Source organism: Pleurodeles waltl, chromosome 8, assembly GCF_031143425.1.
Source record: "Pleurodeles waltl isolate 20211129_DDA chromosome 8, aPleWal1.hap1.20221129, whole genome shotgun sequence".
Classification (NCBI taxonomy): Eukaryota; Metazoa; Chordata; class Amphibia; order Caudata; family Salamandridae; genus Pleurodeles; species Pleurodeles waltl.
This window is the reverse complement of record NC_090447.1, coordinates 743,464,890-743,488,769: the sequence shown is the minus strand read 5'-3', so window position 1 is coordinate 743,488,769 and position 23,880 is coordinate 743,464,890. Positions and strand designations below refer to the sequence as shown.

The following is a 23,880-nucleotide window of genomic DNA, read 5'->3' as shown; positions in this document are numbered from 1 at the left end:
CACAGATAAAAGAATTACCAATGAAATTGTGTGCACCATTTGAATTCGTGTCCACTGAAGATAAAAAGCATGTTTGTTTTACTAATGATTCATTGACTGAAATGTTGCTTTCTGGCACAGTAGAAGGAACAGCGTTGTATAATGTGTGTCAGATTTTAAAGCAAGAGCTACGTGAGATGTGTCATTTTTACGCTGATTTTTGGTTCATTGCTAATGTTTTAGCACCTAACTGGTTCAATTACCTTGCAGATGTTAATGAGAAAAATGCAGAGAGAGAAGTGTACACCCAGAATTCTGCCTTAGTGGGGTATGGCTAAGTGGGTGCCCCAGAAATGTGAACAGCTGAGAGAAAAAGCCACTTACAGGTGGACAGAGATGAGAGAGGTGCACATTCCCCTAGATTTCATAAAAACTGTGCAGCACGCACAAAAGCAATCTGTCATGCAAGCAGTCACAGAGCAGTTGGGGAGAGGAAAGTTACCAGGACAGAAATGGCAAATTGATCAGGTTTTAGGGAGAGTGATTGTTGCAAATTACCAAGGAAAAATCGAAATTATGCTGATACCTAGAAAAGAATCTGATTTATTCATACAAATTGGAGACGGAATGGCCCAAATTGGCAAAAATGCAGTGAATGGAGGTTTGGTAAAGAATGAGTCTGCCCCAGCCCTTCTGACAGTGCAAGAAAAGGGAAGCTGTGGCGCAGCAGATAAAAACCTCAGTGCTGATGTGTGGGCTGAAGCCCCAAGTGACCCTCCAGAACCTGCAGAGAATATAACAAAGGGCCCCAAAAACGTCCTGCTGATAATAAAACAGGGAAAGAAAGAGGAAGGGTGCAGTTTAAATGAAAAATGTTATTTGCAAGAAAAGTCATACTTGTTTCTTTTGCAGATCCTACCACGTTTCGCCACTGTCCCTGAGTGTGCTGTGTGGTCCCCCTTCCGGTGTGTGCGTGTGGGGTCGGGGAAGGGACCGAATCCCCAACCTGAACCTGGCTGAGTAAAGTGCCAGCACCATGGATCCATTTTGCGCAAACTGCGCCTTCAGTTCAAGTTCAACTTGTTTGATTGCATTCTTCCACTGGAACTAAGCTGTGTTTTTTTTTTTTTTTCCTTCTCGTATGGAACTCTGACTTTTGCTTATCTTCCAGCAAACCTTTCAGGTGGACCGTGCACCTTTACATGAGTAGAACTCATGCCACATCAAATTGCTAACACTGTTGAATTAGAGACTCATTCAGAGTACAAATTGCCCAGTCTTTTCTATGTAGATGTATCTGATGTGAAAGGTTATGAAATCTATATGTTAATTCACTTCTATTGCTTTACAGGGATCATTCAAATCTGATTTGCTGATACTGATGTTTTTTGTTTTTGTTTGAAACAAGAGATATGTGAAACAAAAATTCATTGGTCAAAGGGCGGAATGTACTGCCATTTGTTAAATTTTGTTTTGACCAATGACTTTGTGTTTCACCACTGCGCATATTAGTTGCTCAATGTTCACCAGTAGCACATGGTATGTTTTGTTCAGTTTAGCCGCCTATGGGCTTTGACATTGCATTAGTCATTACATCCTGTATTCTGCCTATTGGCTTTGACATGCTGTATCCAGTCTAGCCGCCTATTGGCTTTGACATTGCATGCTGCCTATTGACTTTGACATGATGTATTCAATTTAGCTGCCTATTGACTTTGACATGCTATTAGATATTCTGCCTATGGGCTTTGACATGATATTATATATTGCATTTTGTATTCAGGTCCGCTGCCTATTGGCTTTGACATGATATTATACATTGCATTTTGTATTCAGCTCAGCTGCCTATGGGCTTTGACATGATATAAGACATTGCATTTTGTATTCAGCTTAGATGCTTATTGGCTTTGACATGACACTAGACATTGCATTTGATATTTAGGTTAGCTGCCTATTGCCTTTAACATGACATTGCATTTGATATTTAGGTTAGCTGCCTATTGCCTTTAACGTGGAGTTAGACATTGCAGTTGAGAATCCAAGCTGTATTTTTCCAAGCTGTGTTTTTGAACCAAGATGTTTTTCTCACAGTAGACTAGACCTGATAAGAGAGGGTACATGGTGTTGTTCTCTCTGCTTGAGCTTGGGAACAGGAGTAGTCTTGGAGACCTGGCCAGTCTCCAAAAGGCTTGCTCAGTTTCCCAGGTCTGAGAGGAGGGGGCACACCTTTGTAACGAATGTAACAGGCTGCAGAGAGTCAGATTCGAATCTGCCGGACCTCGTGCTGGAGCTTGGCGCCAGCTGCCAGCAATCCCGTGTGGGTAGATGAATCTCTTTCTCGCGGCTGACAGGGGTCATCAGCTTGCAGACCTTAGAAAGATGAAGCTGTAGATAGTTTCCCACACGGTGAAGTATTTGTTTTGCTTTGCATTCAATATCTTATAAATATAACCTGCTGTGTATATTGCAAACTGATATATTTTGTTTGATTAACGCGGACTTGAAAGCTACTAATTCGTCATACATAAAAATTGGGGTTGGGGAAGAATTAACAACAATAAAAGTCTTCTTTGACCTCAGAAGTGCATTTCTGGTGTGTTATGTTAGTGCTTAGAAACTAAATAAGAGGAAAGCACTACAATTGGTACCAGAAGGCGTGGGGTCGGTCATTAAGAGGTGATTAAGAGGGTGTTGACGAGTTGGTAGATTTCTAAGTGCACACTTTAAAAGTGTAATTGTTTTTGTTGTTTGGAGAATTACAGAAATTGTTTTTTTGGAGAATCACAGTAGCACGGCAGACCATGTCTGGGAATGCATGTGTTGATAAACTGCCTGATGGTGCTACGAAAAACTGTGAATTGTTTTCTGTTTGGGGAATTACAGAAGCACTGCAGACCATGTCTGAAAATGCATGTGTAGCTAAAATGCCTGATAGTGTTTTGAGAAATAATTTCTGTTGTACATATGTAGAAAAAGTGTCTTTTGGAAGTAATGATGACAGAAAGGTCTGGATACCTTTATCTGCTTACAGAGAAATGCAGGAGAAATGTAGGCAGTTGGAACATGAAAATAGGAATTTACGTGAGCAAATTAGCCAGGATACAATAATTCAAAATAATGCTGAAAGTTATAAAAATTCTGTTTTTGAAGAATCTTTCTTGTCCCATTCCAGTAATGAGGGGGTTAAGACAGCTCCGAGCTGCACTGAGTTTTCGTGTGAGCTAGGGTTTTTGGCAGACAAAATGCATTCCTTAACTGATAACACGGACGAGAGAGACCAGAATGTGATTTACGAGTTACCGTTGCAAAATGCCCAAGTAAAACGAAAGATTTTAGGGAAAGAGACACCGAGTTTCATTAGCTTGTTTGATTTTTGGAAAAAGAATAGCTCTCATTTGAGTGAAATCCTAACACTTTTGTATATGGTCACTGTGAAAAATAATATGCAGCTGCGCGCTTGTGATTTGGCAAATGAAATAATGCAGACTTTAGGTTTTTGCGCAGTGCAAGAAGGAAATACTTATGTACATTTAAATCAAGAACAAGGAAAGAAAATAGTGCCCCTAGCTAGAATCATACAATGGATCTGGTACTTGCAAGACAGGGCTAGAGTACTACAGATAAAAGAATTACCAATGAAATTGTGTGCACCATTTGAATTCGTGTCCACTGAAGATAAAAAGCATGTTTGTTTTACTAATGATTCATTGACTGAAATGTTGCTTTCTGGCACAGTAGAAGGAACAGCGTTGTATAATGTGTGTCAGATTTTAAAGCAAGAGCTACGTGAGATGTGTCATTTTTACGCTGATTTTTGGTTCATTGCTAATGTTTTAGCACCTAACTGGTTCAATTACCTTGCAGATGTTAATGAGAAAAATGCAGAGAGAGAAGTGTACACCCAGAATTCTGCCTTAGTGGGGATGGCTAAGTGGGTGCCCCAGAAATGTGAACAGCTGAGAGAAAAAGCCACTTACAGGTGGACAGAGATGAGAGAGGTGCACATTCCCCTAGATTTGATAAAAACTGTGCAGCACGCACAAAAGCAATCTGTCATGCAAGCAGTCACAGAGCAGTTGGGGAGAGGAAAGTTACCAGGACAGAAATGGCAAATTGATCAGGTTTTAGGGAGAGTGATTGTTGCAAATTACCAAGGAAAAATCGAAATTATGCTGATACCTAGAAAAGAATCTGATTTATTCATACTAATTGGAGACGGAATGGCCCAAATTGGCAAAAATGCAGTGAATGGAGGTTTGGTAAAGAATGAGTCTGCCCCAGCCCTTCTGACAGTGCAAGAAAAGGGAAGCTGTGGCGCAGCAGATAAAAACCTCAGTGCTGATGTGTGGGCTGAAGCCCCAAGTGACCCTCCAGAACCTGCAGAGAATATAACAAAGGGCCCCAAAAACGTCCTGCTGATAATAAAACAGGGAAAGAAAGAGGAAGGGTGCAGTTTAAATGAAAAATGTTATTTGCAAGAAAAGTCATACTTGTTTCTTTTGCAGATCCTACCACGTTTCGCCACTGTCCCTGAGTGTGCTGTGTGGTCCCCCTTCCGGTGTGTGCGTGTGGGGTCGGGGAAGGGACCGAATCCCCAACCTGAACCTGGCTGAGTAAAGTGCCAGCACCATGGATCCATTTTGCGCAAACTGCGCCTTCAGTTCAAGTTCAACTTGTTTGATTGCATTCTTCCACTGGAACTAAGCTGTGTGTTTTTTTTTTTTTCCTTCTCGTATGGAACTCTGACTTTTGCTTATCTTCCAGCAAACCTTTCAGGTGGACCGTGCACCTTTACATGAGTAGAACTCATGCCACATCAAATTGCTAACACTGTTGAATTAGAGACTCATTCAGAGTACAAATTGCCCAGTCTTTTCTATGTAGATGTATCTGATGTGAAAGGTTATGAAATCTATATGTTAATTCACTTCTATTGCTTTACAGGGATCATTCAAATCTGATTTGCTGATACTGATGTTTTTTGTTTTTGTTTGAAACAAGAGATATGTGAAACAAAAATTCATTGGTCAAAGGGCGGAATGTACTGCCATTTGTTAAATTTTGTTTTGACCAATGACTTTGTGTTTCACCACTGCGCATATTAGTTGCTCAATGTTCACCAGTAGCACATGGTATGTTTTGTTCAGTTTAGCCGCCTATGGGCTTTGACATTGCATTAGTCATTACATCCTGTATTCTGCCTATTGGCTTTGACATGCTGTATCCAGTCTAGCCGCCTATTGGCTTTGACATTGCATGCTGCCTATTGACTTTGACATGATGTATTCAATTTAGCTGCCTATTGACTTTGACATGCTATTAGATATTCTGCCTATGGGCTTTGACATGATATTATATATTGCATTTTGTATTCAGCTCCGCTGCCTATTGGCTTTGACATGATATTATACATTGCATTTTGTATTCAGCTCAGCTGCCTATGGGCTTTGACATGATATAAGACATTGCATTTTGTATTCAGCTTAGATGCTTATTGGCTTTGACATGACACTAGACATTGCATTTGATATTTAGGTTAGCTGCCTATTGCCTTTAACATGACATTGCATTTGATATTTAGGTTAGCTGCCTATTGCCTTTAACGTGGAGTTAGACATTGCAGTTGGGAATCCAAGCTGTATTTTTCCAAGCTGTGTTTTTGAACCAAGATGTTTTTCTCACAGTAGACTAGACCTGATAAGAGAGGGTAAATGGTGTTGTTCTCTCTGCTTGAGCTTGGGAACAGGAGTAGTCTTGGAGACCTGGCCAGTCTCCAAAAGGCTTGCTCAGTTTCCCAGGTCTGAGAGGAGGGGGCACACCTTTGTAACGAATGTAACAGGCTGCAGAGAGTCAGATTCAAATCTGCCGGACCTCGTGCTGGAGCTTGGCGCCAGCTGCCAGCAATCCCGTGTGGGTAGATGAATCTCTTTCTCGCGGCTGACAGGGGTCATCAGCTTGCAGACCTTAGAAAGATGAAGCTGTAGATAGTTTCCCACACGGTGAAGTATTTGTTTTGCTTTGCATTCAATATCTTATAAATATAACCTGCTGTGTATATTGCAAACTGATATATTTTGTTTGATTAACGCGGACTTGAAAGCTACTAATTCGTCATACATAAAAATTGGGGTTGGGGAAGAATTAACAACAATAAAAGTCTTCTTTGACCTCAGAAGTGCATTTCTGGTGTGTTATGTTAGTGCTTAGAAACTAAATAAGAGGAAAGCACTACAGGCAAACAAAGAATAACCTCATAGTAGGCAGTAGACTACTTCCCATGCTCTGTGTGTATCATACAACATAGTGGTGGCTACATACCTGTTTTGTGAATCAGCAGTGTGACCAGACCTTTTTCTCTGTGTCGAGGAGTGCCAAGCCATTGACTCCTCTTATGAAAAGTTCCAGTGTTACGGGAAACCCAGACACTTGCTATGATATCCTGTGTGCATGTTGAGTGCACGAATGCGGAGTAAGTGCGTAGCAGGTTTATTGTAGTTGGACTCTATGTGATGTATTAGTCTGAGTACTTAGGCAAAGGGGATCCATTGTGGATGTGCCTGTTTTAGCATAGCTACAGATGGAGGATGAGAACAACTTCCCCAGACAATGAAAATATATTTCATGAATTCCTGTAGTTAGAGGGTGGAGACACGTACACTAAAGTGAGGGAGGATGAAGACTGGAAAACCTTTAGAAATTGATGGGCGTGTTAGCCAAGGACTGTTGATTAATCCTTCTTGAGCATTGCCATTTGGTGGATTATAGGAGTGAGGTGTGGGACTGCAGTATAGTTTGTTCAAAGTGACAATATTTCTAGGCAAAGTCTGCTCTTTTGGCTCTCTTTGATTAGTGCTTCAATAAGGCTGATGACAGCCTGGTGTGGAGATCTCACTCTTCACTGTGCCCATCTGTTGGATAATCCTGCTTCAGCTACCCTTAATGCTCCCTGCTGTGAAAACCATCACTTTGTACACAGGCTGAGTCTGTGTGGCAGGCCGTGAAAGACATTTGAAGAGACCTGATCCAACCCAGTTCTGAAGCTTTAAACAGTGGACCCACATTCCCTGTGTAAAAAAATGTGTATACAAGTGGGATCCAACCGACACTATGTTGTTTCAATCTCACGTTCTTCTTGACAAAGGAAGTTCACAGTGATATACAAAATATTGTGGCTCGTAAAGTGAAAGTTAATGAGAGGCCATGCAGCAATTCTATTGATGGCCTTAACACAACTAAATAAGATATTAATCAATAAAAAGATAGATACTCAGTGCACTGAAAGTCCTACATAGGATCATTGACCATGGAAAGGAGTCTGATACATTGCATAATTAACCAACAGTGTAGAGGTGAGAAGCAGTCTGAGTATAAGACCTGCAGTGAAGAATTTCTGCTATCAAAGCAGAGCTGTGGATCAGCACTCCACTCATTTCTGACTATGTCTGCACTACAGGAGTCTATATACATACATACAGACATACCAGCCCACAGCAAAGAGGAAGCTGACTCTGCTGAGTGAGACATTACCTTAATGGAACATGTGCACCATTGGACTTTTGATGATTAAGAGCTTCCTTTCCACCTCTGGCTCAAGGAAAGAAATGGTAATCCCCTCCGCATTACTAATTTCTTCTGGGAGATCCTGTAGGAGCCAGCAATGAGAGAGCTTCTGAATCCAGCAAGCCATGAACAAGCCTGCACACCTTTTATGAATGCTGATCCACCTGAGAATTGGAAGTAGATTCTCCAAATGGCCAGCAGAACAGATATTTAGAGGGAGCAGATGCCACAGAAGTTTTCCCCTTCTGCTTCATCTTTGATAGAATGGACAATATGATATCCTGTGCGAGTATCCGAGCAATTAAAGAAGCTCTGCAGGAAAAAGGCTGGAATGAAAGTGCCAGGCACTCAGCATGGCATCAGCTTCAAAAAGTCTGAGTGAAAGACTGAGGGTGTAGTAATCAGTTACCGTCAGGGGTGTACTTTATACAGTGAAATTCAAGGGGTGTGAAACTCAAATTTCTCACCTAAAAACAGTGCTGGGCCTCAGAGTGAAATGACCAAGGTTTGTAATTGATTGTTCGCTTGAAGAGCAGTGTCAGAACTGATCTGCTGTAGAAGGGCCTCTGGGTTTCATTTAGAGTTTTGTGCATAGGTTATTCCTTTGCAACAGTGATGGAGTTCCCTGTCCAGCAAGCTTTTATCGAGCTTTGAGTCACATTGACTGCAGGTTCTACACCAATAAAGCAAAATGTACTCTGTCAATGTACATCTATCTCCAGTGGCCCAAAGGAGTAGGGGCTGTCAGAGGTAAACCATCTTACCATCTGTCCTATCTAGAGTGGCTTTTTTCTAACTGTTCATCACTGCCAGGATGAGTATCCTAGCGGTGGGGTGAGGGACAGTAAAAAAACAAAACAAAAAAAAAGCAAACTCCCATGGTGTAAGGTTTAGTCGCTTTTTACAAAACTAAACTCCTGCATTAGGAGTTTGTTTTAAAAAAATATAAAACTTTGAAAAAGTTTGAAGCCTGTCAGTTATGTTTAATGGAGCCATCCAGAAAAATGTTCCTACACTGACATCAACCGCCATGTGTTAGAATGTCCGCTGGTGGACACTTCTAAATTTGGAGGCTGGGGTAAAGACAAGGTGGCAGATGTAAAGATCTCCACTACCCTGTCTACCTTTATTCCATCCACCAAATCCTAAATCAGCCTCTCTGTCTAGAGTGGCACAATGGATGAAAAACAGTTGGAATGCTACGCCAAGCGATTGTCAGCGGTTAGACCGTTTTCAAGCATTCGTCTCATCACCCTTTGGGGGTTTGATTGCCAGAAGAATACCTGGAAATGTGAGACTAGCACGGCTTTCCAAGCCTACTACTGCTAATGTTTGTGAATTCCAAAAAGTAGTAAATTTGCATCTATTCAAGAACTACTTCTGTGGGCCCTGATATACTTCTTCTTTGGTAAACCAGTCACTATTTAAGTTCCAGATCCAAACAATGAACAAGTTAAAACCTCTTAGAGATATCAGGACGATGAGAAAAAAAAACACCGACATAGCAGACTTGAGCCAGAGCCCCCAGACCCAACTACCAAGCTAAGAATGCATTTAGTTGGGAGCTGTAATACTCCAGACACACACCTGAAGCTACCCCCAGTATTGGCACAAGTTGCTAAAGTATTTGTGCTAATCTGAAACCCCCAGGAATACTAATTGGTACCCAAGAGACTATGATGGCTCAGTTGAGCATCCAAGAAGAAATGGAAGGATATCACTGCATGACAACAACTCAGGATAGTGGCTGTAACATTACTATCAATTACAACATGCTGTATAAAAGAAAATAGAGATCTCCCACTGAAACCACTGGATGCACTACCTTTCTGCAGCATGGCAGCAGAATTCTGCCTATTTCTTGGATATGTGAATCTCTGCACCAGATTGCTGAGAAGGATCACGGATCACAGATTTTGACCAATAATTCACTACACCAGCTCTGGTCTGTTTCCTCAGACAGTCAAAAACCCAACTCAACAATGTACAGCTCAACTGTCAGGACCTCTTTGACGCAGTAATGAGACGATTGTCATTGCACCACCTTCAGTGGAGAAGCTCATAGTACATCAGAATTTTGCTTTTCATCCTGCCTTGCAAAGAGACCTGCAACCTGTTGGATTTCACAGAGAATACAAAACACTTCCTATTTCCCTTCTTCTGTGCCAGGGAGATTCAAGAAGGGAACACATTTGTACCTTGTTCATGAGTGGCAGGCCATCTATGCTGTGATCTCCATTTCCCAAAGACTGCCAAACCGTTGCATTTACTATGATTATTATCTGGAGGGCTCTTGTGTTTCAGACAACTTTCTTCCTCGATTCCTATCTGCTGCAAGAACCCACTCAACTGTCTAACATCTCTATCCTGTGTTGGCTGTAAACCTACCAGTCTTTCCATCTGTAGCAGCCATCCTTCAGGGCTTCCATACATTTTGTGATTGGTGCCAAGGTAGCTGTTTCATTATCCGCAAATACTCTACAGCCTTTCGTCTGTCTCCCCTGTTAGGTCAGAGGACTCATGCCCTCCAGGCTTTATTTCACCTACCTGGACTTCCCAGATCAGTACTACTTTCTGTAAGTACCTTGTTGTGCATGCCAAAAGGATGAGGAATTTGGGCTGGAATACATTCCTCGGAAGGCATCTTTTTATAGGTTTTTTTGGACTCTACTTTGGAATTACGTTTAATTGGTGCTCGTTTGTTCTAATAATCCTTCCTTTTCTCCTAATGTTGCTGAATAAAGAAGTGTTTGGTTTCTTTTTGATCTCAAGCTTTCTAGTGTGGTTAGTGTTACGCTCTGGTAATGTGTATGTTCATGGTTGTGCATATTCATTTATGTATGTATTTAATTATTCAGTACAACCAAGATCAGAAGAGGCATAAGAGTGTTTTACATACAGCAAAGGATTAGGACTGGTGATATGTGGATAAAGAGGAAGGGTAGCGTAAACTCATTTGATTAGGACCGGTAAGTAAAGACAATGAGCGCTCCTTCCTGTAGATGCAAACATAATGTCTAATAGAGGTATTTCACAATATAAGAGTTGTATATTTATCTTATTGCTTGTGTTACGCCAAGCTCATTAGTCCATATGTTTGCACCACAGTGGTTCCCAAACCAGCGCTCTAGCACTCTCGCCATACACACATTAAATGCCAGGGTGGGAAACCCTATACAAAATCCTCTGGAGAGGATGCTTACCTACCCTGGCTCTAGTGCCAGATCGCTGCTACGCATACAATATGCTTTAGAGTTCTCTGAACAGGCTCCAGAGAAGTTCTGAGCTACTCTCTGGCCTTCCAGAATACTCTCTTCTAGGCACCTATTATATTCGTACAGATACACAAACCCAATCTTTGCCACATTTCTTAATGAACTATGCTCCTTGTTCATCAAGGGTACTATTGGCCACCATGCATCAAAGGAAATGGGTTCATTGCCCCTGCCCCCCTTGAATGCTAAATGACTATAACTGAGGCGTGGTGGTCCCCTTAGACCGGTGAGTGCAGTACCACTGCCCCAACTACACTAATGATAGCTATCCCACTGACCACTGGTCTCCTAATGTGACGTTATTTAAAAAAAAACAAGCATTTGCAAAGCCAGTAGGTCTGTTGTTGACTGACATCTTTTTGGCTTTGCCAGTGCTTCTTTTGTTTTATCATGGGTTTTGCAAAACATTATCAATGGGGATAGGAACACTGGCTAAAAGTCAAAAAAAGTTTTGATATCAAAAAGCACACATTGTCATAGTAATCTCTGGAGGTGAAGGGAGTTGCTTTGTGTGGGGATGTGCACCTCATGAAAGAACAGAAAGAACTGAACACTGGCTAACAGTAAAGTTAGCTAGTAAATGAAGCAGGCTGGCCCTTTGTCCAATGCTGTATGGTCTAGAGGGTGGAAATAAAATGTGAATAAGACAATAAAAAACTATGGATGAAGAGGGCTGGCTGGTAGTCCCTCTAAGAAACTATATTATAAATATAATTTTAGTAAAATGTAAATGTCTTGGCTAAGCCAGACGTAAGAATAACAAGATTCAATCATCTAAGAACTGCATGCTTCTGCTACCATGGATAAAACTTCTTAAATCACTAATGACCTAGAGCTTCTGTGTCTAGCATTGGTCCTCAAAGCATCCGCATTAGAATTTCAGGTTAACCACAGAGCATCACTCCATATAAATGAATTCTATTTTGATATTCTAAATATTCGATAATTAATCTTGCTTTTGTGGACCAGAACTGGAAACCAAAGAGGTAGAAGATCACACATCTACAATTGGTGGAAATAGATGCAAGGAAAGTACACCTTGTCCTTTCAAAAAACTTTCTCAAGGGGAAAGCAGTCTTGGTTTATGAAAATATTGTTAATCAGGGTTAGACTGGCAAACTTTGGCCCTCATTTACAAGGGCATTGCGCCACCAGAACTTCACTTTTATCAATGTTTTTGTGGCTTAGCACCACTTTGTAAATATGGCCCCTTTACACACAACACTTTGCTTGAAAGGGTCATGCAATAGATGTTGCTGGAGGCCTTCCAGTTCAACACCCGTAGCATTTTGACATTGCCCCACATTTAGGAGGATTTGTAAACCTGAGGCAGCACCAAAAACTAACCCCAACCCAGGGATGGCATTATTTTTATTCTCTCCTCCTTTTATTTCTCCTCCTTTTTCCTTTTATTATGTGTGCTGCATCCTGCAGCACTCAGGAATCTCAAAACACCATTGATGATTGTTTATGCGCAAGAAGGTGTCCCTTCCTGCACATAAAGAATCATTAAATAATGACAATTTGCTACTCCTATGTGTGCTGCATTGTGCAGCATACATAGGATTAGCAAATCATCATTATTGATTGTTTATTTGCAGGAAGGAACACCTTCCTGCATATAAACAATCATTCCCGGCAATGCAAGCACTCTTGATCTATATTGCAAGGGTGCCTGCATTGGTGCTAGGCAGCCAATATTACACAGGTGTGCGCTGTATTGTATTAAATACGATGCATTCCTGCGTTTCTGAAGTGACGCAGTGTGGTGCTGCTAAATTTGGTGCTTCACAACTTCTTAGTAAATGAGGTCCTTTGTCCAATCAGCCCTCATGCTGCACGTAGCGAACAAGTGATAATAGCATTGTTGTGAAGGCAGTGGCGGATGAGCATAAATGTTTCTAAGCTCATGATTAGAATCACTTCTAACTATTGTCACTCAATGCATTGGTATGTTCGAATATACTAAACTGAAATGCATTGCAATGGCCACATTATATAAAAATAGACTGTTTTGAATTTTGAAGTGTCTTAATCATCATATATGTTCTGAACTTTCGGAGCTAAACAAGAGCAGATCTCTCACTTCCCTTCCGTCTAATCCCCTGAATGTCAGTGCTGCTGTGACAACCCTGTAGAAGACAGGCAGGGCTGGCTTTAGCGCTGGTGGCGCCTGGTGCAACAGTCTTTTTTGGTGCTCCCCTCACATGATGACTTCCTCTTTGGATTCCCTCACTACTATCTAGCAAAAGAGCCCCTCATGTCTCCATAGCCACTCTCCCACATACATGTATTTTGTTTGTTTTAAAGCGGTAGTAAAAGCTTTACTAATCCAATCAGCTATTCACATACAGATCTGTTCTTTGTAGCAGGCATTTTAACCCTCTGCGCTACTTTATGACGAGTCAAAACTGCCACCAGACAAACGTCTCATCTTTGTAGAAGGGAAATTAATCACAAGAGTTATCTTGACGTTTTTATTGCTGCCTGAAGGCTGGATGCAGAGGGAACTCTGCAGCAGGTACTTTTAAATGCAATATTATTGCTAAACAGAGTGCCCCTCCCCTGAGGACAGTGCACCCATCCAGGTTCTAAAGCCAGCCCTGAAGACAGGAACCAACCAAATGCAAAAACCAGTGGTTTTGATGAGAGCGTGGTCTAACCACACTCCTTTTAAAACCATTTGTATCGCATTGTTTCTTTTGTAAAGCGCCGAAGAGCTGCCGGCAAGAAGCATGGCTGACCTGGCCCCAACAACAAAACAGGCCCCTGCCAGCAATAAAAAAGTGCCCCCAACCTGCCAGCCCATCTGTAAAACCCCTAGTGCCCAATACAGCCTGTCCGGGCCTGTCTGTAATTTTGATAAGCTCTTGCTATTCTACTATTGTTAACATTTTTTTGATAGTTAAAGACAATGTATCTTTTCTTTTTAAAGGTCCTTCTAGTTGACTCAAGTGGCAAAGAGTTTTGCAGTGGTGCTATACTGAATTCCAAATTTGTCCTGACTACCGCTGAGTGTGCCAGCATGCACCACAATTTCAAGGTAGCAACTGGTAAGTAGGAAGGCAATATTTGTTTCTTTATCCATGTAGTGAGAGAGTGTCATCACACTGAAAACTTTTCTGAAGAAATATTTACTTTTGCATAAGGGGAAATACTTAGGATTGTGTACACATCGACATTACCTTGAACGTGCTATTTCAGTTAGTGATCTATCATTACGCGTCATTGCTATAAACTGATTCCGTGACGATAGGGGGATTTTAAGCCATTTCTCCGCAGTGCAATGAAGCTTGCTGGGCATGTAGTTTCATTTTATTCCATTAACAATATGGAACTGCAAGCCTAAAGTATACCTAAACCCTAATTCAAAGTTTGGCATATAATTAGAGCTGTGCTCAAATATGAGTTTGCACAGGGATTGGAATTAAGAGTTTTGCTGTAGAGTCTGTACAGTCAAATGACAGAATATTTACTACAGATATACTGTGGAAAATATATATATATTTAGCACAAAAATAACAAGAACTACCTCCATGTGGCCACACCAAACTAGAACTGGCGCTCACCAACAGGCTTCAGGTAAAACATCATTCAGTAGCCCTCCCAGTGCATTCTGGTCAATCTGTTTCGCTCTCGGCAAGCTCCTTAGTGAAGCACAACAGCTACTGAGTGCCAGACCCGTACAGGCCAGTGCCTGTAGCTATTCATGAAACTATTCAATGAAACATGATATTACAAGGGACATTTCCATCTGGTCCGTGGGCAGTGTATGCAACGAAAACCTCCATGTGACCACACTCAAAGCACGACTGGCACTCTCCAATAGGTTTTTCCTGGGTTTTTAGAAGACCACAATTCAGTACCTCTTCTTATCATTCCGCTCAATGTGGTCAGTCTATGTCAAGTAGCTGGGGGGGGGGGGACACACCTTCATGATTTGGGGTTTGGTGAGGGACTACAACCAGTCATGTGAGGCCCTCCGGCCACTTTCCTCCAAAATGTAAGTCACGGCTTAGGCAGACTGACGAGTGGGAGCACTCAGAAAAAAAAATAAAACCAACTTGCTCCATTTTGCCCCGAGAACAGCGTTACTCAGTTTGACTAATGCATCAATGCGAGATAGGTTCCTTATTTTCTCATTTTACAAACAGGAAACGGAATGAAAAATAGATATCTGCTTTTTTTGCCATAGTGTAAAACATCATGTAATGTGGCCTACAGGGGTTCTGAATTGATGGCAAGCTTTTAGTGTCACACTTTAGAACGTGGTCTAAATACGGCGCCCCCTGCTACAGCACATAGATGAGCATATCACCCTACACAGCATGCCACCATATTGCAACCCTATCGAAACAGGCAAGTACGTTTTGGAAGGCTTACTGACAATACAATGGAGGCCTATAAGGTGTGTCTTCTCTTATGTCCATTTCCAACATAATTGTACTAAGGTATCGTCAAATCTATCAATAGCTTATCATTTTTCTACATTAAAAGTATATTCCCACGACATTTTGGGGTCTGTGTTGGCAGTGCAGTTGTCCACAAGACGTATTGTTACCAATTAAAAAAAATACATAGAGTGGGCTTTGTCTGCCTCCAGTGGACTTTTATTCTTTCACCGCCTGGTGTGAAATATTTGGCGTATCATTCTCCCTTTGATGGAGTGTATGCTTTACAGTGCGAGGAACTATTTTACATTTCAACATTACACTGAAACACCATACATTCAAAATGCGCATGTTATTTTAATGCAGTAGACTGTTTTAATATTTTTGTCAACAATCCCGTGTAAGACATTACCATCACCAACTTTACTATCACCATTGCTACAAGTACCATTAGCTCTACCATTACCACATCCCATTCTCCTTACCATTGCCACCATCATTGACAGTACTGCTATTACTACCACAACCAGCATTACCACTAGTATGACTACCTTCATAAATACCAACACAATTTCTGACATTAACACCACCACATCACTATCACACCACCATGACCACCACCACTTTTACTACCATGATTACCACCTTCACCACCAGCACCATCACCACCACAGCATTTGTGCAAGAGTGTGTTTGCATCCTTACCACATTGAATCCAGGTGCTTTCACTTGGCCTATGCTTTTCTGATCGATATTTCTAATTGTAGATTCCTCACCTTGTAAATATTCCCCAGAGGTCTAACTGGATGTGCAAACATTAAAGCACTACTCCTGGCGCCAGTAGATGGCATTGTGTGGCTCTGTGCTGACATCATTCTGCTCCACAAGTATCTGCTTCATACAAGCACCATCCATGCACGCTGATTCTGTGCCTTCAGACACATATACAGAACTACTTCCTAGCCTTTTTTGGATTTTTTTGTGCACTATTTCCAAAAATAAATTCAGTCTGCAAAGGAAAATTTCACCTCCCAAAATGACAGGGTTCAAATCATGCAGGGACTGTTGTAAGCAGATGTCTCTGATAGACCCTCACAAGGTATGTCTTTGGTGCCTGCGTCCCACCTCAACTCGGGGGCCTGCAACTGCTACACCCAGATGAACCCGAAAGCCACACAGGACCACAAAACCAAACTTTATGTGGCCAGATATCGGAAGATTCCACACTGTGGCCAGTCAAGATAGAAAGGAAGGTTCTGCTCCCGCTTCCTATGGCAGATGTTCATTGCGGTCAAAGTCTTTGGGTAAGTCCAAAATGAAGCATAAGAAATCTAAGCATGAATTATCATTCTCCCACCAATCTCAAAAGTCATCTGAGCCCATTCTAAGCCTGGTCCTGAAATTTCTGGCCTGCTGGCAATGATGGGGCAAGTTGAGGCCTTTAGGGAGGCCATGCTGAGCATTTTCAGTACTCTGCTTGTTCCCTCTGTTGTGCCTTTGGGCCCTAAGGATCTACAGGGGCATCCATTTAAACCTGCCAGAGAGTCCACCTTCAGAGCCGTCTCTGCCTCTGGAGCCCATTTCAAGGCCAACACCAGTTCTAGTACCAACTTCAGTTCTGGTGCTACCCACTACACCTGTTCATTTCCAAATGCTGCCCCCACTGACATCTAAGGAGGATTTTCAACCCATTGTGTTATTCATCTTCGAGCAGAATCCACCCTGATCTTGATCGAGGCCATGTTCTAATCCTGCCAGAGCATTGCCAAACCACTAACCCTCAGATTCTGATATCCTGCCCTTACCATGCATCAGACTTTACACAACCTTTTTGGCACTGACCCAGATAATGACAGTTACGAGGAAGGGGATGATTTTTGACCCCCTCCTCAACTGCCTCAATATAATGAAACCAATTTAATATGAGCAACTGCAGAATGCCAGTGGCTTAAATACTTCCTTAGCCTCTGGTCTTGTTTCTCCTCCTGCACAAAGCACCTCATTTGATGTAGTTATGTGGAGGGCAGCAGAAGTACTGAACCTACAGGTACCTACTATGGGGTTGTAGATTAATGTTCTTACAGAGGTACTGTCTGGTTAAACACATAGATAACCTCTATTGACTTTAAGCAAAGCCTTCGTAGATACTCTTCTAGCCACTTGGGTGACACTTTTTGGGACCACCACTCAATAGGCAGGTCACTCTGTGCCATCAATTTGGTAATCCTGACTTCCTTACACAGCACCCCACCAGAGATCTTGGTAGTGCAGGCATTCAACAGTAAGGTAACTCCAAACACCTTCCCCACCGACCCACTAGTTCATGATTCAAAACAAATTGAGATCATTAGCAAGCACATCATTTCATCCACAAACCTTGCTTGGCAGTCTGTGAAAGCCAGCAGTCTTCTATGCCTTAGCTCCTATGCCCTATACGACACCAATTTCCCAAATGATACCAGCAGTTCAGGTTGACCTTCAGGCATCCCTAACCTAAGCTATTCAGGAAGGCCACAGTGCAGCAAAAGTTTTGATTTGCTCTGGCTTGACTGACTACTTAGGTCAGGGGATGGGACCACAGCTAGATGAGGTCTACAGGACTCGGTGCCATACCTGGATGAGGTCTACAGGCTTCTTTGTGGATGACCAGCCATCCCGAATGGACATGCCATTTGATAACTCTCCTTTTTTTGGTGAGAAAACAAACTCAGCCCTGAAATGTCACAGAGAAAGTAGGGTAACAGCACATTCCTTGGGCCTGTCTGCTCCCACCAGACAGTTTCATCAACAATTTCTCTCCCTTTGAGGCTACGGTAGGGGTTCCAATACAGCCAATGTCAGCTTCAACCCCGAGCTCAACAGGTCTCCCAAGTCATTTTGTGACCACAGTGCACAGACATAACCCCTAAGGCATCAGAGACAAGGGCAGCTATGTCCCCCAACCCGCCAGCTACTGGAGGTTGATCCAACATTTCCTCCAGTTGGTTATAGGCTGTCACTGATGGAGCACCATCTGTCCTTTTCGCAGATGGACGTGCATGTTCTTTTGGCCAAAGAAAGGGTTCCAGCCTCAGAAATTAGGGGACTGGGTTTTACTCCCACTACTTGCTAGTGCCATAAAAGAATGGAAGCCTTAGACCTATTTTAAATCTCTACCCTTTCAATGCCTTCCTGCAGAAGAACAAATTCAAGATGCTCAATCTAGCCCAGGTCCCGTCTGCCCTGGGGACCCTGGAGGCTGGATGGTTGCTTTGGATCTGCAGGATGCTTATTTCCAAACCCCTGTTCTGTAGAACATCAGCACCCACTGGGGTTCACAGAGGGCAAGGACCATTTGCAGTTTGTAGTGTTCTGCTTTGTCTCACAGTGCCCCTTAGGTGTTCAAAAAGGTGATGGTGGTGGTCACAGCCCATGTTCGGAAATCAGGGGTCCCAGTCTTACCTTGACAATTGGCTGGAGAAGGCGGGTGGGCTCCAGGCAGTTGTCCACCATGTCAAGAGGACTGCAATCTCTTTAGCATCATTAGGGTTTACTATCAACATGTCAAAGTTACACCTGACTCCTTCACAGATGCTCCCGTTCATTGGTGGCAATCTGGGTATAGAAACAGTTTCGTCCTTTATCTGAGGAGAGTTCAGAACATTGACCTGTGATCCTTATGTTGCAGATTCTGCCATAGATCTCAATGCAAATTACTCTGAGAGTCCTTGGATTGTTGCCCTACTTCATCTTCCTGGTGAAGAATGCCAGAATGTCAGATGGCATATGTGATCTCTCTAGTGGGATCTCAAGTCCCAATGAGCACAGCACCAGGGGAATCTGTCAGATTCTATCCAGGGCTTGGAGGAGACTGTAAAAGACCACAATCAGGACATTAGCAGACTCCCCTCCTTACCCAGCCCAGACTTGACAGTGGTGATGAACGCATCACTTCTGGGCTGGGGCGGCCTTCTGTGAGAAGTAGAAATCAGAGGACTCTGGTGGAGACTCAACTCCACATCAATCTGTTGGACCTGTAGGCGATTCGCTTGGTGTTGAAAGCTTTCCAGCCCACCATTAGAGGGATATGACACAGGTGTATGGACAGCACAACTTTTATGTGGTACTCCAATAGGTAGGGTTGGGAGGAGTCAGGAAGCATTGACTCTTGAAGTAGCTAAATGTCAAAGGATTTCTAATGGTGAACCACCTGGCAGAATCTTAAAATACCAGGGTAGGCAACCTCAGCCACAGATGCCTAGCTGGCCACAACTGGCCGTTACATCCGGAGGTGGCGTAAGGCATCTTTCACGAATGGCGAAAACCCTGGCTTGATCTTTTAATTTCTGCAGAGAGCATTCAATGTCAGCATTTATGCACAATGGACTTCCCTAGGAGACTCTATTTCAGAAATGAATTACGCCTAGAAGTGGATGAAGGGGATGATTTTGCAACCCTGAACTGCCCCAATATGCCACCAATCTAGTATGAGGAACTGCAGCATGCCAGAATACTTCCACAGCCACTCGTCTTGTTTCTCCTCCTGACCCTGCCCCCAAACAAAGCACCTCATTCGCCGTAGTTATATGGAGGGCAGCCTAGAGTGGGGCCCATGGCTCCTGTATGCTTTCTGACACTACCTTTCCTGCTTGAAGAAGATCAGGAAGGACTGGGCCCAAGTCCACCTAGTGGTAGTAGAATGGGTAAGGAGAGTGTGATATCCAGAACTCCAGGGCATGAGCATTTGTTCTCTGATGAAACCGCCGCTTTCTGTGTGGATTTTCTGTCACAGCAACAGGGCAGGGTCTTGCACCTGGACATGCACAATCTGCACATCAATGCGTGGAGGTTGAACATGCATGATTGGCTGCATTTGACCTTCCTTTTGAGTTTGTTGATGCCATCTTGGCGACCAGGCATCCCTCTATAAAATCAGTATTCGCCTGCAGATTTGTGGCTTGGTGCAGCACCCACCAAAATGAACCACTACAAGCCACATTGTCTAAAGTTGTGCTAATGGTTTTGTCCCAAGTCAGCAAGGACTTTGACATTGTTAAACTGTATTTGTTTGCTTTTTCTGCTTTTTTCTGTTTACTAGATCAGCCTTCTTTATTTAAACTAACTGTAAATTTATTCTTCAAGGGTTTGCAACATTTGTTTCTACTAGAGCCCGTAGTGATACCACATTGTGACTTGATCTTAGTCCTTACCTTTTTGATGTGCACTTGTTTTGAGCTACTGCACAACTGTCCAGTAAGACTCTTAACATTGAAAACTGTCTTCCTCTTCACTATAACATCGGTTTGACATGTGAGTGACCTTTAGGAGCTCTCTGTCAATCCAGTCTATACAACATTCTTCACAGACAAGTTGGTCTTGAGGATCTGAGCTTCCTTTCTATCAAACGTGGTCACTCCATTTCATGTCAGACAGCCTATTGGACCCCAAGAGATCACTAAGCCTTTACATACCTTGCACTAAAGAATATCAGGTGGATGATCAGCTTATTGTGGGATTCCCTGGGGCAAAGAAGGGCAAGGCTGTCTAAAAGTGAATCCCGATGGATTCCTCTGTACATCAAGATCTGCTATGCATTGACAAAGCAGCAGCCATCAAAAGCCTTACAGGCTTATTCCACCACAGCCAAAGCTGCTACCAGTGCATTGGCCTGCGTAGTGCTTGTCCTGGATGTTTCTTGGATGGCTACGTAGGTGCTGGTACATACGCTCACAAAGTACTTTTGCCTCGGCAGTCAGGCTGTTGAGAGGGGTTTTTGGGGTACTTGGTTCTGCTGGACGTTTTGGTCTGAGTCAGTTCACATACCAACCACCGGGGGAGATACTGCTAAGGTATCTATTCACAAGATGAGGAATCTGTGGTTAGAAATATCAATTCGAAGTTTAAATTACTTTGAGAACCCTAGTTCTGGTGAATATTCTATCTAATTGCAGATTTCTCTGTGGCCCTCTCACCTCCCCGTTCTGTGAATTGGAATGTTTTCTATCTACAAAAGTACCAGGTCTAGAGATCTCCACACTGGGTTTGCCTATCTGCTTATAGGCTCTGCATCCAAGGGCAAAGGTAGCTTAGAAAGCAACTAACACAAGCATGCCTGGGTGGCACTTATATGTGGCTGCACTGGCCACTTCTGGATCAGAGCGACGTCAGCTCGGAGCAGCACAATGTCACGTACCGGCATGCAGGAGTACTGCTTTAAAGTTTCTGTACGCAATCTGATGCCTGAAGAATAGTAACAAGGAGAGGAGCCTGTGGTTAGATAGAATTTCCACCAAATAAGAGTGTTACCAACAATGAGTAACTTGTTCTTGAATACTAACAATGCTTAAGAACATGTTTGGATTTTGTTGCAATGTATCACATAATATCTATAACATGGTTCTTCCTTAGGACTTGTTGGAATGACTGCAGCTGATGACCACAAGCAGATTATTCCTGTGCACCAAATCCATACACACATGAGGTATTCTAAAGAGAAAGGTGAAAATGACATTGCATTGCTTCAACTGAGCAAGCCCATTGAGTACAACATGCACCATCTACCCATCTGCATTCCAGAGAGGGACTTTGCAGAGCACGTTTTGATACCACAACAAGTGGGCATCATCAGCGCCTTGAGGCTTCAAGAGGAAGATGTATTGGATTCATTACCGCTTCAGTTCCAAGTTTCATATCTTCAAAAGGCGATGTGTGAAGCACTGCTGAACATTACCCACACCAACCGAATGTTCTGTGGGTATTCCGAGGAGATTATAAATGGCACACTGGCTGGGGGTGGTGTGTTTGCTACTGAACAAAATGGCACTTGGTTTCTAACAGGCATCACAGGATCGTGGTCAATGCAAATCAGTCACCTCAACGTGGTACTGTTCACCAAAGTTTCACGATACATTACTTGGTTCAACCAAATAATGAAGTAAAACCGCAGTATAAATATTCTAATGGTAAAACAAAGGCTTCCACTGTTTCTGCAACTGTTCGATATAGAACATGTAATACTGTTCATATTATATGTGGTTTTATATGGAATGGTTTGGTTTTGATTTAAAAGAATAGCTTTGTTTTGCCTTACCTAACCTCTAAAACTGTGTAGAATATAGACCATTGGGCCCAGATTTTTCTACACCACAACTAGAAGAATTTTATTTTGGTAGTCATGAAGCATATCATTTCTTTAGTTCCGTGGCACAAATGTTAAAGTATGTGCTCATCAAATCACATCATGATTTGAAAGCATTATGTTGCACTTCATGTTATACAGTTAATCTGTGTCAATCTACATTTCCACATTCTTGAGGCTCAGAGGTGCTGGTCAGTCCTTGTGACCCTATCTTGTGACCTTGTGCTTCTCAATGAAATGCCAAGTTTGGAAACAGCCTCATGCAATCAAAATATCCATAAATACAAAAATACATACAATTACACACACATAGAGAGGCTGTGGATCGGCCTTCTTAAACTGTTGGTCTGTTCAGCAGTCATTCACGTATTGCTTTCACCCATCAAAGCAGAAAGCACAGAACAATAGGTCAGCCCACTTCAGCCATTAGCCCACTTGAACTGCGAGTGATAGAATTTGTCCTTGGGCTCATGCACATCCACTTAAGTATGTATGTGTGACGTATTTCTGTAGTGCAAACCTAGCTAAAACGCAGCAGAGTTCTTTACATGGTAAAAGGTAATGAGAAATAGGCGAGGAAGCTGTGTTGTGGCAAGTTAATCCATTGTGATGTAGTGCTGGTTGTGACAGCTTTGTAAATGATGCAGCTGGATTTGAAGATGGTGCGGCCTGACAATGGAACCAAATGGAGTTCCATCAGGATGGGGATGGTGTGATCATATTTCTACAGGCCCGCCCTGAGATGTGCTGCATCATGTAGAATGTTCCCAAGGGTCGTCAGTGCTGAGTCTTGGTGGCAATGGAGTAGGGCAATGCCACCTTCCAGATGCAAGAGCATGAGGGTTTGAGCAGCAGTTCTGAAGTCACTTTCAGAAAGAATGGTTTGCTTCTACTTAGAAGAAAGAGCTAGTACCAGGCTGTCCTAGTGTGTTTTTTGAGAATGTGTTCTTTGAGGATGACCTAAAAAGAAGTGCGCTTGTATGCCTGGCCAGTACTTTAATTTGCAAATGCTTTTTTCTTTCCATTATTTATCCTTTTCAATTACTTTAGTAATTTCACTATGTTTAAACTATGTCTTCAGGTCCCAGTAAGTCAAAGTCAATTGTGTACCATTTCTTAGTGCCAATGAGAATCATATTTTCCCATGAAAATAAAAAAAAACTGTTTCAATCCCTGCATGACAAAAAGCACCGACACTGATTGTTTAAACTTGTGTAATACTTATGTGTTTTTAGAGCCATGCATGTTTTTCCTTTATTTTTGTTTTTGGCCGAGGCTTACAATAAAAGTAAAAAAAAAAAAGTGACCACCACACCATCTTGCCCATGCCACATCCGTTGGCTTTGCCAATGCTTCTTAAGATTTACTGTAAGGGGAATACCAAGTTCAAGGAGTTAAGTCTTACTGTTGTGGACTGGCTTAGGTTTAGAAACTCAGATTTAATTAATACATGAATAACGGGCAGTAAATTAAAGGTAAGGTCGGTGTTGTTTCTTTTTAAAAAAAAGAATAGCACTTTAAGTACATAAATGGAAACTGGTGTAGTTAAATTGAGCAA

At 42.4% G+C, this 23,880-nt stretch overlaps 1 protein-coding gene across 1 annotated transcript in view; it reads left to right on the top strand.

Annotated features, from left to right (window-relative positions):
• Positions 1-23,636, top strand: part of PROZ (protein Z, vitamin K dependent plasma glycoprotein) — a 284,994-nt gene extending 261,358 nt beyond the window's left edge. The window contains exons 7-8 of the mRNA XM_069204954.1: positions 13,750-13,867; positions 21,593-23,636. Coding sequence (XP_069061055.1) covers positions 13,750-13,867; positions 21,593-22,122 — 648 coding nt within the window. The 3' untranslated portion in view covers positions 22,123-23,636. The remainder of the gene's footprint in view (positions 1-13,749; positions 13,868-21,592) is intronic.
• Positions 23,637-23,880: the final 244 nt, after the last annotated feature.